The sequence below is a fragment of the Primulina huaijiensis genome, chromosome 2 (assembly GCF_012295235.1).
Source record: "Primulina huaijiensis isolate GDHJ02 chromosome 2, ASM1229523v2, whole genome shotgun sequence".
In the NCBI taxonomy this organism is placed as follows: domain Eukaryota; kingdom Viridiplantae; phylum Streptophyta; class Magnoliopsida; order Lamiales; family Gesneriaceae; genus Primulina; species Primulina huaijiensis.
Genome location: NC_133307.1, coordinates 17,772,957 through 17,785,828, shown reverse-complemented (window position 1 = coordinate 17,785,828; position 12,872 = coordinate 17,772,957). Strand labels below are relative to the sequence as shown.

Below are 12,872 nucleotides of genomic sequence, written 5' to 3'. Positions count from 1 at the left end.
ATATATATTTTCCCAACATCTTGGAGATCATTCCTTCAATTGTTGTACTATCAAGACTCTAGGTAAATACATCGTCAAGTTGGCCCTCCGTCGAGATATAAGGTGTACAAATTAGTCCATGATCCAGACATCCATTTAGATTCCTCCTAATGAAGTACCTGTCTACCTCAATGTACGTCGTCCAATCGTGTTGAACGAGATTATGGGATATTTTAATGTTAAGCTGTTGTCATAGAGTAATCTCATGGATTCTTCCCACTTTATCTTCAGGTCCTCAAAGTATCTTGATCCATGGGGATTCACATATTCGCATAGTCATTGCTCTGAACTCTGCCTCTGCATTCGATCTTACTACTCTGTTTTGCTTCTTACTTGTCACAGGTTAACCAGCATAATCTACATCACTGTACAATTTAAGAGCCATTCACCATTTCTCTGTAACAGGATTGTCTTACCTGGATTCCTTTTTAGTTAATGTAATGACCTGTTTACAATCTGCAAGCAAATTTCTTTGGGATTTTGCTTAAGTTTTCTTACCACACTTACCATATGTCTAGCCTGGTGAGCTAAATATATGAGCTTCCTTACTAGCCTATGATACATTTCTCTGTCCATGGCTGGATCTTGCTGTCCATGGCTGGATCTTGATTTGTTTCACGAAGTTTGTGACTCGTGTTAATTGGTGTGGACGCTATTTTTCACGTCGACTTTCCTGTTTCCTTCAAAATGTCTGTGAAATAAGAATGCCTTTGCTGGAGTTCACTACTTCAATTTCCAAAGAATACTAATGTTTACCAAGTTCTTTTATCTCAAATTCCCAGGCTAGACATTTTTTCAGGGTTTGTTTTTCCTTTTCATTGTTTCCTTTCATAATTATATCATCAACATAAATCAAAAGAGTTATTACTCCCTTGAATATGAGTGCTTGATAAAGCATATGCTTAGCTCAATCAACCTAATTCACCGAAAATAGCTGAATCAACCCCGTGGTTGACTGTGTCAGGCATGCTTAATGCTCAATAAACTATAAGCTTTTTAGTTTTAACTTTCAACATTAATATTTTAGTTTTAACTTTCAATATTAATTTAATATTTAATGTAACAAAATCGAATAATAGAACTTTTATGTTGAATTTAAACTATCAGAAATTCTTTTCCCAAAATAATTCACGCTTCATTCCTTTTTCTCCAAATAAACTCGACTTAAATGAGTTTGTTTCAAATAACATAGAAGATGATTCACATGAAGAATATGAGATTGAATCAAAGACTGCCAAAGAGTTGGACAACGTTTAGCTTTTTTTATATGTGATATAATTATATAAAACAATTAATAATTATAATTTTAAAACTTTTGTGTTTTTAAGAACTTGATAATGTAAATGCTTTGTTTTAAATTTATTGTGTTTATAGATGATTTTATCTGTTGTTTGTTGATATAATTAAGATTATATTAAAAATAAAGAGTGTTTATTTATGCTTAATATCCAATGAATCACGCCTAAATTTATAATGCTTATTCGTGTTTTTGAACCTTGGTCCTCAACCATTGTGAGTGTCTCAGAAACTGTACATTTTATATAGTTAACATTTAACAAATTGATCATTTTGCAAATATCGATAAGGTTTCTCCGTCGTAGTTCGAATCAATAAATATCGAAGCAGACACAAAATCTAACAGGTTTTGTCTGCTCTAACAAAGAATATATTTGCCTTCTCACTTCTGGTCCTGGATAATAAAATTGGTTGTTTGAGGCACTGGTATATTTTCATGTTGCATTGAGGCTTCTGCTGCAGCTTATTGCTATTAACTACTGTTCTTGAAAATAGATTCCAAGGAGAAAAATGCCTGAAACCGTTGGAGGAAGAGAATCGAACATAATAATCATAACATAAATCATAGTATGAATTTATGTATCTTTTTAGGTTTGAAATGCCAACCATATGCTGCTGTTACCATACAAAGCTCGATTATATTGACTTAGGACATCATAAGGCTAGATGATTTCCTGCCTATGCTGGGCATTAACATTTGTTCCAACATATTGATTGATTTTCTTTTCTAGTAAATTTAAACCTTATATTGATGTTTTGCACATACTGACGTGGCAGATATAGTCACATGTATAGAGATGTTCGAGCTGCAGTTGATTTGTGCCATCGTGACGGGACACTAAAGAAGATGGTTGCAAAAGATCTGAAAAGGTATCCTTAATATCAAATACCACTTTGAAATCCAGAATAGCATGTCTTTCCAAATAAGGCTTAACTGCCTGAAATTTGGCTCTGTTTGCTAATTATCTTTATTAATTTCATCAATAACTTGGCTTTCTTTGTTTGTGAGCGGATATACTTCTCTTCTGTCTTATATGGTTTTCCATCTTTCCTATTTGGGCTGAAACCGGCATCGACTTTCTGCTACTGCTAATTAGTTAAGGGACATGTTAAAACTACATTTATACATCTTACGTGACGAATGCTTATTGTTATGTACAATTTAATAAGCGGTCAATCGTGTGAATGAATGCCACCACTTTAAAGAGAGTTCGGATTTCAAAAGAAATGAACGTTAGGACTTCTTAAATATGCAAATACTCCTACAGCAGGATTGTCATTGGCTTCACATATTGAGATTAAAATAGCTTCGTAGAACTAAGTTACCATTATATGAACATTCTAACGGAATATTTTCGTACAATCAAAGAATTTTCCTGTCATGTAATTTTGAATCAAGTAATGTTGATATTACCACTTGTATATGTGGGGACTGTCATTTGTGGAACAGAGATTATGGTTGCTAGCATATGAAAATTCTTATATTAATCACCATATTTAATTCTCTGAAAGAAAGCTTAATATTATTAAAATTATAGATAGAAATGACAAAATTGTTGAACTTCATTCATACTAAATGTCAAATTTTCCGGTCATGTTTGTTGAAAATGACAAGCTGTGGTTCTAATTCTCTTTATTTCCTTACCAAAACAAAAGTCTTCATTAATTGTAGCTGAACCATTTTGGCTGAAATTGCTCCGTTTATGCTCAATACTTGCAGGAAGTCGATCTTATGTTCAATGACCGTACTTGTTTACTTTCCACACTTTGCACCATGCTTCTTCTTGTGGCCTGATATGCTTAGAAGTCATCTTTGTCATAAACTGTTCTGAGCTTTGGCCTCTTGATTTTATCTTAATTCCAGATCTCCATTACCAAACATGATTTTCAAATTTCCATAGTAATACATGGCTCATGTTATGAATATAGGTATTATAGAGTGATCTTGTCCTTTGATACAACAATGTTTGTGCATGAATAACCTTTTGCAAATGATGAGTTTGAAGAATGGGAAGATCTTGTTGAGAATTTTGTCAACTCTGCTGATTGAAGGAATAATAATCCCAATTCCAAGATCAAATCTTTATTTGTCCATTATTTTGTGTTTCCAGATATATCAACGAGGACACTTCAATAGTTCCCATGCTAAAGATGCTAAGAGACTCTGGTCGTGCTACATTTTTGGTGACTAACAGGTATTGATTCCATGAAACTGGAGCTATGTGTGTGTGTTCCCTTTCCCTTCTCAAATTTAATGAACGCCCATTGTTTTTTATTCAGCCTTTGGGATTATACAAACATCGTAATGAACTTCCTGTGTGGGCCACAGGCATTGGATGGTTGCTCCGCCTCAAATTTTGACTGGCTTCAGTATTTTGATGTTGTTATTACTGGCAGGTAATAAGCTTTTCCTGATGCCTGAAAGTCTTTCTGTGGCGGTGCCTAAATGGTGTAATTTTTTTTGTCAATTTAGTGATATTTTTTTGTCATTTTAATTTATCACTGAACCAGATTTAAGTGACCGAATGGTAATAAGTTGTTTTAATGATTTGGTGGGACTATACATACCAATTCTTTGTCATCAGTTTTTCCCAGTTCTATTTTATCTCTGAACCAAATTCGAAAAGAGCAGTGCATAGAGAACAAACAACAGCAAATCATAATTCTAGCAATACTGTGATATTTCATTCATTAACACAAGGATCACAACATAGCGGATGGATTTTAGCATCCATTCTCAACAACGAAAGCACTTTTTCACTCTTTCATATATTAGGGGATTTCACTTGGAAAAGAGAATGTTCCATACTAACTTTGGAAAATTAAGCCGGTTATTTCGTTGATGGGGGCATGTGGGGGATTGAGTTGCAAATGAGTTTCCTAACTTGCTGCAATTCATCAAATGAAAATGCGTTTGCAATCTAAGATATTGATGCATCACTTCTATGGTATTTCGTATCTCACTTCTAAATAGGTGCAAAACTCTCTTCCATGATACTTTATTACTATTTCTCGTAATGGACTATTCTCGTGAAAATTTATGTCTTGATTTTTTTCAGTGCAAAACCAAGCTTTTTCCATGATGAGAATTGTGCTAATCTATTTGAGGTTGATCCTGAGTCAGGAATGCTGCTTAATACTGATAATGGAACCCCTATGCCTCAGGTTAGTCTATATCATCCTGGTCTTTTCTGAATTGTGTGCCACTTTTCTGTGAGTTGAGCTCAATTTTTTAATTAATCCCAGGTGGGTGCTTCTTTGAGGCTTCCATTGAAGAAACTAGACACAAACTTCCAAGTTTTTCAGGTAAATATATACCTAACAGTATACAAAAATCTAGTCATTAAGTGAAAGAAAATCGGCAGGACTTAAGTTTTATTTTCTGTAATTGTTGATTTTTCAGTCTGCTGCTTTATTGTGATTTTTTTATTAAATTACAATTTCAGGGAGGAAATGTGGGTCATCTTCACAGATTACTGTCCATAGAGTCAAGCTCCCAGGTAACCTTTCTTCTGCATGAAGATGTCTTTTCTTCCAGTACTTTTGGTGTTTTTATTTTGTTTAAATATATTTGCTATCTCAGGTGCCATTTAAAATGCCAATTCACATTTGAACGCATGGAGGCACACATGGCATTTTTTGACAATTGTAGGCATAGTTATCTAAAACCCTAGGTCATGGATGTGAATTCTGCAATGGCAAAGTTTTATGGATTCAACTTTGGTAATGAGTTTCTTCTTGCATGTGAGTCGAACCTCATCATTCAAGAAATGAAGCCACCTGGAAGTATTTCATTTTTTTAAGCCACATATATCAATATAAGAAGCTGTTGCAAAAATGCCGAATGAGTTTTTTAATGACTCTCCAATTATACACTTAACTAAAACCAAGTTAATTAAAAAATAATTGAATAATCACTCTTATTCACTTCTTGAAGGGTAAATTTGTTTCCTGATAATGTTTAGTTACTAGGCAGTGATATAGGTGGGGTATAAGGTGAAACTTTTAGTCCTCTGTTCCCAAGGTTTTCATCAATTGGAAGCTTTATGTCTTTTACGTCAGTTTGTGTGAGTACTCATTTTTCGCTGTATGAGTATTCATTCTCTGTCACATGTTAGGTGCTTTATGTTGGGGACCATATATATGGAGATATTTTGCGCAGTAAAAAAATTTTAGGTATGTTTCATTGTTTCTCACATTATTGCGATGCTTCTATATGTGTGTGTGTGTGTGTGTGTTTTCTGGTTGTCTTCTTTAACCCTATACTTTGTGCGTATATTTTCTGGTTGTCTTCTTTAACCCTATACTTTTACTTCTTCTAAGGGTGTTGACTTTATAAGTAACTTGACAAGTAAGTTGTGTGTAATATGCCGAACATTTTTCCACATGACAGAAGTTGCCATATGTTCTGTTTTGCGGTGTATAACTTTTTATTAAGCTGAATTCATAGTAATATCAGGTGTACGGGAACTTTAATCGAATCTTGTATACATAGTGATTGTCGTTTTTAACCTAAATCAGCACAAGTGATATAGTTTTGGAAAAATGTTTTGAGAAATGTATCTGGAAGATAGAAATACATTGGAACTGGAGTACAAGTACTTTCAGATTTCATTGTTTTAGCTGGTTTGAATTCAGTTGATTATCGTGGTTTAACATTCTTTCAATATACCTGTTTCAATTGGGATTTGAAAAATTATGTTTCTTTCTGAGCCTGGTTCAGAATAATATCAATATTTTATAGGTTGGAGAACAATGCTTGTTGTTCCAGAGCTCGAGAAGGAAGTCGAACTTCTCTGGACATTAAGGGATACCCGCAAGGTAAACTACCTTGTCTGTCTGACTGACCTTATTTGGACTGCGGTTGATCGTTCAATGATGGGTCGAATACTGCAAATACCAGTGCATTTGTCCGCCTTTCATCTCCTGATATAAGATTTATAAGCCTTGAAAGAATTTTATTTTGGGTTTTAGTCGATTCTCTCAGGTTTCTATTGAATTGATTAGATCTTCGTTAGACGGTACAACATTGGGTCTGATAAAGCGATCACCTTCCCTGATATTGATTTGGTTGTCTTTTTTATTCTAAACTATGTACTTTTAGCAACTTCAAATATTGAGGAATGAGCGTGATCACATCGAAGACAAGATGCACCATCTAAAGTGGTCTCTCAGGTGACTTTTCAACTCTTTGTCGTTCTTCTGCTGCGAAATCTGGCATTGCCTTACAGCTTCAGTTGTCTAGTCATTCTGAGCGCTGCTATCCCATATTCACCTTTACTATTCAACATATAAAAGAGGTGGAAAAGTTATGTCTTCTTCTCATGGAAAAATTGTGCATCTCTTTTTAGGTTTGATGAGGTGAATGTTGTAAATAAGGAAAGCAAACTAGCCGAGGTTGAAAAATTGCAGGTTAGTAAATAATATGGTGATGACTAATGAATAGCATCAGATTCTTTTAAGTTTTAACATGCATGGTATAAATCTGAACAAAGTTGGTGCATGAAGCGAGAAGCTTTTACTGATCAGTTGTTCTTTGCGGATCTCTATAAATGTCAACTGCTGACCTAGAAATACCTTTCCTGAAGTTTTTCCAAATCGTTTTCGTACCAGTTTCAGCGAGAAGAAGTGCGGTTGAGTCATCAACAAGCTCAAAGAGAATGTCATCAAGAGGTAAGAAGTTGCTATTAGTTGCTTATCTTTAGCATATAACAAAAATACTTTATCCGTGATCATTGCAAAAATCAAGTGTTACATATCATCAAATATGTTCAGTTTCACAAGCTTTTAAAAAAACATTGTTCAGTTTCACAAGGTTTGGGGACAGCTGATGAAGACTGGCTATCAGAATTCTCGCTTTGCACATCAGGTCAGACGTCAAAAAATCAATAGCAATTGTGTGTTTCCTTTTTTTTCCCGACTTTAAATCACTTTTGTTTGGAGTGTTTCAGGTGGAACGATTTGCTTGCCTTTACACTAGCCAGGTTACCAATTTGAGCTTGTATTCCCCAGACAAATACTACAGGCCAAGCGAAGATTTCATGCCCCATGAACTCAATATGATGGCATCGTGAATAAATAAATCACTATATTCTGTAATATTGGTTCTTCGGGAGCATAGTTTGATTGGTTTCCACCAGAATCGTGGAACAGGTTTTGTATAATCGTACGGCTGGTAATATTTCCCAGTTGAAATTGTAAATTATTTCTGGTTATATATGATCTGCGGTTTGAAGATAATCTGAAAATGAAAACAAATGTTAAACCGTATGGAAAAATGATACATATACTAAAAATAATGCTCGTGCAAACATAAGTTGTAGTGATTAGAATTCGAAACAAAATTAGTTAACTCAATAAAAAATAATGATAATATTATTGTAAATTTCGACAATTCATATTAATTAGGTATATGTAACTAATTTATAAAAAGAATATTTGTTTAATTTTTTTAAAAAAAGATTTGGACTGCTCAAATTTTTCTCATTTTTTTTATGATATAATTTTTTTTGTTATATGTTATATTCTCTCAACAAATACATATATTTTATTATAATATTCAATTATTACAATTTTTTGAACAATCAGTAATATGTAATTTTTTATTTATAATGTTGTTGGCTATTATTCTCTTTCATATGAATTGACAATAATTGTTACTGAATGTTTCTACGTTCTAGTCACTTTTAATTTATTAGACACTTATATTTGATAACATATAAACGGCATATTATTATAACAATCTGTAAAGGCCTAGAAATCCTTACTTGAAAATTTACGGAAAAATTAAAAATTTTCTTTTTAAACTAAATGAAATATTCAGTTCATAAAATAAACTGTTAAATAATGTATCATGTTTAAAAATAGCAGCGGAAGAAATTAATGTTATAAAAATAACTGTAAAAATTTTATCCAACGGTAGATAAAAATGTTTGAGCGATAACAATAATAAATGCTGAAAAGTGAGGTCCTCGGGTCCTACTACTGCCGACTCGAGCTGGCTCACTGATCCCCGCCCTCGGTCCCGGCATCAACAGTACCTACAACAATCAAGTCTAGTGAGTCTAAAGACTCAGCATGCATATATCGTAAATAACAAGTAAATAAATAATAAAGTCGCATGCAAGTGAAAGTATCCTGTAATGAGGTGTAACGTAAAATATCATTTCAATGGTAATTATAGTACGTGCATAACTGAACTGAAAATATCATAGTGAAAATGTTTGCTCCTTGGAGCCCTGTAATGAAATAACTTGTAATAATTTTCTGGTGAGATTATGGTCTACGCAAGTGGTCCCTGAACTGAGCTGAACTGAACTGACCGGTAACTGGCGACCGGGCCGGTAACTGGCGACCGGACTTAATAATGTATGTCTGATCAGACTACTGCCACAGTATACTGGGTGAAACAACTGAACTGACCGGTAACTGGCCGCCGGGCCGGTAACTGGCGACCGGACTTAAGCATGATAGTAAAGTGACCACAAGCAATATCGCATAAATCTCAAAATGAATATTTGCACGTAATATAATTAACTAACATAATTAAATATGAACAATTTCGATCTTCTTGCAATAAAATCATGTACTTGCGATATTTAAAAATACCTATATGGCTTGATTGAAGAGTGAAAGAAGATATAAACATGCCTTGGTTTGTTTTGACAGAAAACAAACGAAATAACGACGCGGCGCGGCGGAGACGGAGTGCTCTTCACGTTCTTACTTTTTCTCTCTTAATTCCTTTAAATCAAACATGCACCATAATTATTATAATAGCGTAAAAATCGTAAACGTGATGCATGAACATTTAAAAATATTATGATTTGTGCTCAGGGCGCTGCGAGGACTAAAATCTCACCCCGGGTGCAAAATGACCATTTTGCCCCTGGAAACCCAAAAATTACCATTTTACTCCTGGACCTCTAAAATTGACCCGAATCTTACCCAACTCCTTAAAATGTTCCAAAACATATATACAAGCATTCCTAGATGTAAATTCGAGCCCAAATCATGACTTAACCGAATTATTTTAAAACTTGGACCGGGGTCCCGGTTTTAACCCGAATCGACTCGAAACTCAACCAAATTTTTCCCAACTTTTTATCACACTTTAAAATCATCCTAAAGACCCTAGAACCTCAAGAACCGAGTCCTTAAATTTTCGAACCATCCTAGGCAGGCTGCTACATTATAAGTTATTATTATTTCTTCCTTTTTGAACACTTAAAGACCAATCCCATGCCTCCAACTCACACCTAAGTAACTTGACCACAAATCCAACCCACCCAAGATCACGTCCAAATTCTACTGGACCTACTGGTATCACCGCAGCACCGCTCCAACATCATGAGTGTCCCAACCCACATACAACCTAAACACCATCACCATGCCCGAAGCCTATCGTGCCACCCTACACCCTTCGGCCTCAACATGGCACCCCTACCCTTGCCCCTAGCAATACATCAACCCTCTTTCTTCGAACATAGCCCCTTAACCTTGCCAGATCCACGGCCCCTTGACAAATCATCCGAACGTGAGATGCAAAAGGATATACATGTGGGAACCAAGAAGAAAACGCAACTATCATACTTTTCCGTGCAAGCACCGAACCAGACATAAACTTAACACATATGACAACATATACGACTTGAATGATGCGAAAAAGGAAGTACATGGCATGCCTGATGATTATTCTTAGAGCAACCGATCGAGGAACGCACACACGGCCGAGAAGGGAGGAGCTCTTGCTTGAAGGGAAAGAAAATTGGGGTCACCGAACACTTTGCAGCAACAAATCGTGTGAAGGTTGAGGATTGGAGGGGATGGGCGGCTGATGAAGGGGATAATTAGGTTTAGTGGGAGATTAGCAATATATAAATAGTTAACAAATCCATTAATGGGCCTTAAATTGTAAATTAAAAGTTTAGAAGATATTTAAGCTCAATAAACTTAAAAGTAGGCCCATTAAATCCAAACACACTCACGAAAAATATCTCGTGTTAGAAAGTTTTTGAAAATAATAGCCGAACCCTCAAAAAGTCTCCCGATTCGACAAAATTTGCGTATTAGATAAAAATAAAAACCTGTGGGTACAAATATTCAATAAATCTCATTTTTAAAAAAATTAAATTTAAAACTCCTGTAATAATTTATTAAAAATAAATCGTGTAATTAAAATAATTTTCCTGAAATTTCTCTGGTCTCCGTTCCTCGATTGAGAGTGAAATGTATCTAGAAACCCTAATGCATTAACTTTTAAAATTTCATGAATTAAATCCTATCATGCAATAATAATGCATAAAATGCACAAAAATAATTAAACCCAAATTAATGAAATAAACATGCATTTAATGCTTTTAAAAAAATTAATTAAAATGCCAAGGAAATTCAATAACTTGCATGCATGGCAACTTTTTAAATTATATTTACTTACATGCTAAATTACGACTTCTTAAATAAGTCTTTATTAACTTATCTCAATACTCCATCTCCAGTCCGGCCTCACTTATTTAACTGAAAAGGTGACAATTAAACTACTACGTAAAATAAATAAATTTAAAGAATTTAAATACTCATGCAATAAAAATCATTTTAATTTAAAATACTAGAATTATGCATGACTTATACGTAGTCTAATTTACGGGTTCTACAGCTCTCCCCCCTTAAAAGAAATTTCGTCCTCGAAATTAAAACTCACCGAATAATTCGGGGTACCGACTCCTCATCTCTGGCTCAGACTCCCACGTAGCTTCCTCCTCTGAATGGTTGAGCCATTTGACTTTTACTCGCTTAACCAGCTTGTTCCGAAGCTCCTCTTCCTGTCCGTCTAAGATCTGCACTGGTCTCTCCTCATAAGATAGGTTCGGAGTAAGCTGCAATGGCTCAAACTTCAAGACATGCGAAGGATTCGCCATAGACTTCCTCAGCATAGAGACGTGGAACACATTGTGTACTCCGGCCAGATTCGACGGAAGAGCAACACGATAAGCTAACGTCCCAACTCTGTCGAGGATCTCAAACGGTCCAATGAATCTTGGACTGAGCTTCCATTTCTTTCCAAATCGCATGACACCTTTCATAGGTGCCACTTTCACAAAGACATGGTCGCCGACTGCGAACTCTAACTCTCTTCTTCTCTGATCTGCATAGTTCTTCTGTCGACTTTGAGCAGTCCTCATTCTATCACGGATCCGGGCTACTACATCAATAGTCTTCTGAATAATCTTTGGACCCAACTCTACTCTCTCTCCTACCTCATCCCAATGGACAGGAGATCTACACTTGCGACCATACAATGCTTCATACGGAGCCATTCCTATAGACGACTGAAAGCTGTTGTTATAGGTGAACTCTACCAATGGCAAGTTCGACTCCCAACACCCAGAAAAATCAATGACGCAAGCACGGAGAAGATCCTCTAAACTCTGAATCACTCGCTCTGACTGCCCATCTGTCTGAGGATGGAAAGCTGTGCTAAACAGCAACTTCGTACCCATGGTCGAATGCAAACTCTTCCAAAACGAGGAAGTGAATCTGGGATCTCTGTCAGATACGATAGAAACTGGAATACCATGAAGTCGGACTATCTCCCGGATATACAACTCTGCATACTGAATCATGGTGAAAGTCGTCTTAATAGGCAAGAAGTGCGCTGATTTGGTAAGACGATCTACAATCACCCAGATGGCATTTGATTCTCTGACTGACTTCGGCAAACCGGTCACAAAGTCCATGGTAACATTCTCCCACTTCCACTCGGGAATAGGGAGAGGCTTGAGCAAACCCGCTGGTCTCTGATGCTCTGCCTTCACTAACTGACAAGTCAGACACTCAGATACAAAGCGTCTGATATCCCTCTTCATTCCTGGCCACCAGTACAATAACTACAGATCTTTATACATCTTCGTACTCCCTGGATGAATAGAGTACGGCGACATATGGGCCTCTGATAAGATGTCTGCTCGGATAGAATCACTGCTAGGAACCCATATCCTGCCTCGGTATCTCACTATGCCGTCGCTGACTGAATACAAAACACTGCCCTTGGCCTCATCTCTCTGCTTCCACTTGGCCAACTGCTCATCTGCTGCCTGACCACTGCGAATACGGTCAAGAAGGGAAGACTGAATGGTCAAGGTAGATAGACGGGGAACTCTACCTCGAGGATAAGTCTCAAGATCAAACCTCTGCATCTCAGACTGAAGAGGTCTCGAAACTGCCAAATGAGCCATCACTGCAACTTTTCTGCTCAGTGCATCTGCAACTACATTAGCCTTACCCGGGTGGTAGCTAATGTCACAATCGTAGTCTTTCACAAGCTCCAACCAACGCCTCTGACGCATGTTCAGCTCCTTCTGCGTAAAGAAATACTTGAGGCTCTTGTGGTCGGTAAAGATCTGGCACTTCTCTCCATACAGATAGTGCCTCCAAATCTTCAAGGCAAAAACTACGGCGGCCAACTCTAAATCATGGGTAGGGTAGTTCTTCTCATGAGTTTTCAGCTGTCTAGAAGCATAAGCTATCACCTTCCCATG

The 12,872-nt window shown here is 36.2% G+C and overlaps 1 protein-coding gene across 1 annotated transcript in view; it reads left to right on the top strand.

The window, feature by feature from the left end:
• The window catches only part of LOC140967552 (uncharacterized), a 10,556-nt gene extending 2,987 nt beyond the window's left edge, over positions 1-7,569 (top strand). The window contains exons 5-17 of the mRNA XM_073428151.1: positions 2,113-2,205; positions 3,447-3,530; positions 3,616-3,732; positions 4,395-4,500; positions 4,582-4,641; positions 4,782-4,835; positions 5,454-5,511; positions 6,080-6,156; positions 6,440-6,510; positions 6,687-6,747; positions 6,949-7,008; positions 7,142-7,204; positions 7,287-7,569. Coding sequence (XP_073284252.1) covers positions 2,113-2,205; positions 3,447-3,530; positions 3,616-3,732; positions 4,395-4,500; positions 4,582-4,641; positions 4,782-4,835; positions 5,454-5,511; positions 6,080-6,156; positions 6,440-6,510; positions 6,687-6,747; positions 6,949-7,008; positions 7,142-7,204; positions 7,287-7,409 — 1,027 coding nt within the window. The 3' untranslated portion in view covers positions 7,410-7,569. The remainder of the gene's footprint in view (positions 1-2,112; positions 2,206-3,446; positions 3,531-3,615; positions 3,733-4,394; positions 4,501-4,581; positions 4,642-4,781; positions 4,836-5,453; positions 5,512-6,079; positions 6,157-6,439; positions 6,511-6,686; positions 6,748-6,948; positions 7,009-7,141; positions 7,205-7,286) is intronic.
• The last annotated feature ends 5,303 nt before the right edge of the window (positions 7,570-12,872 follow it).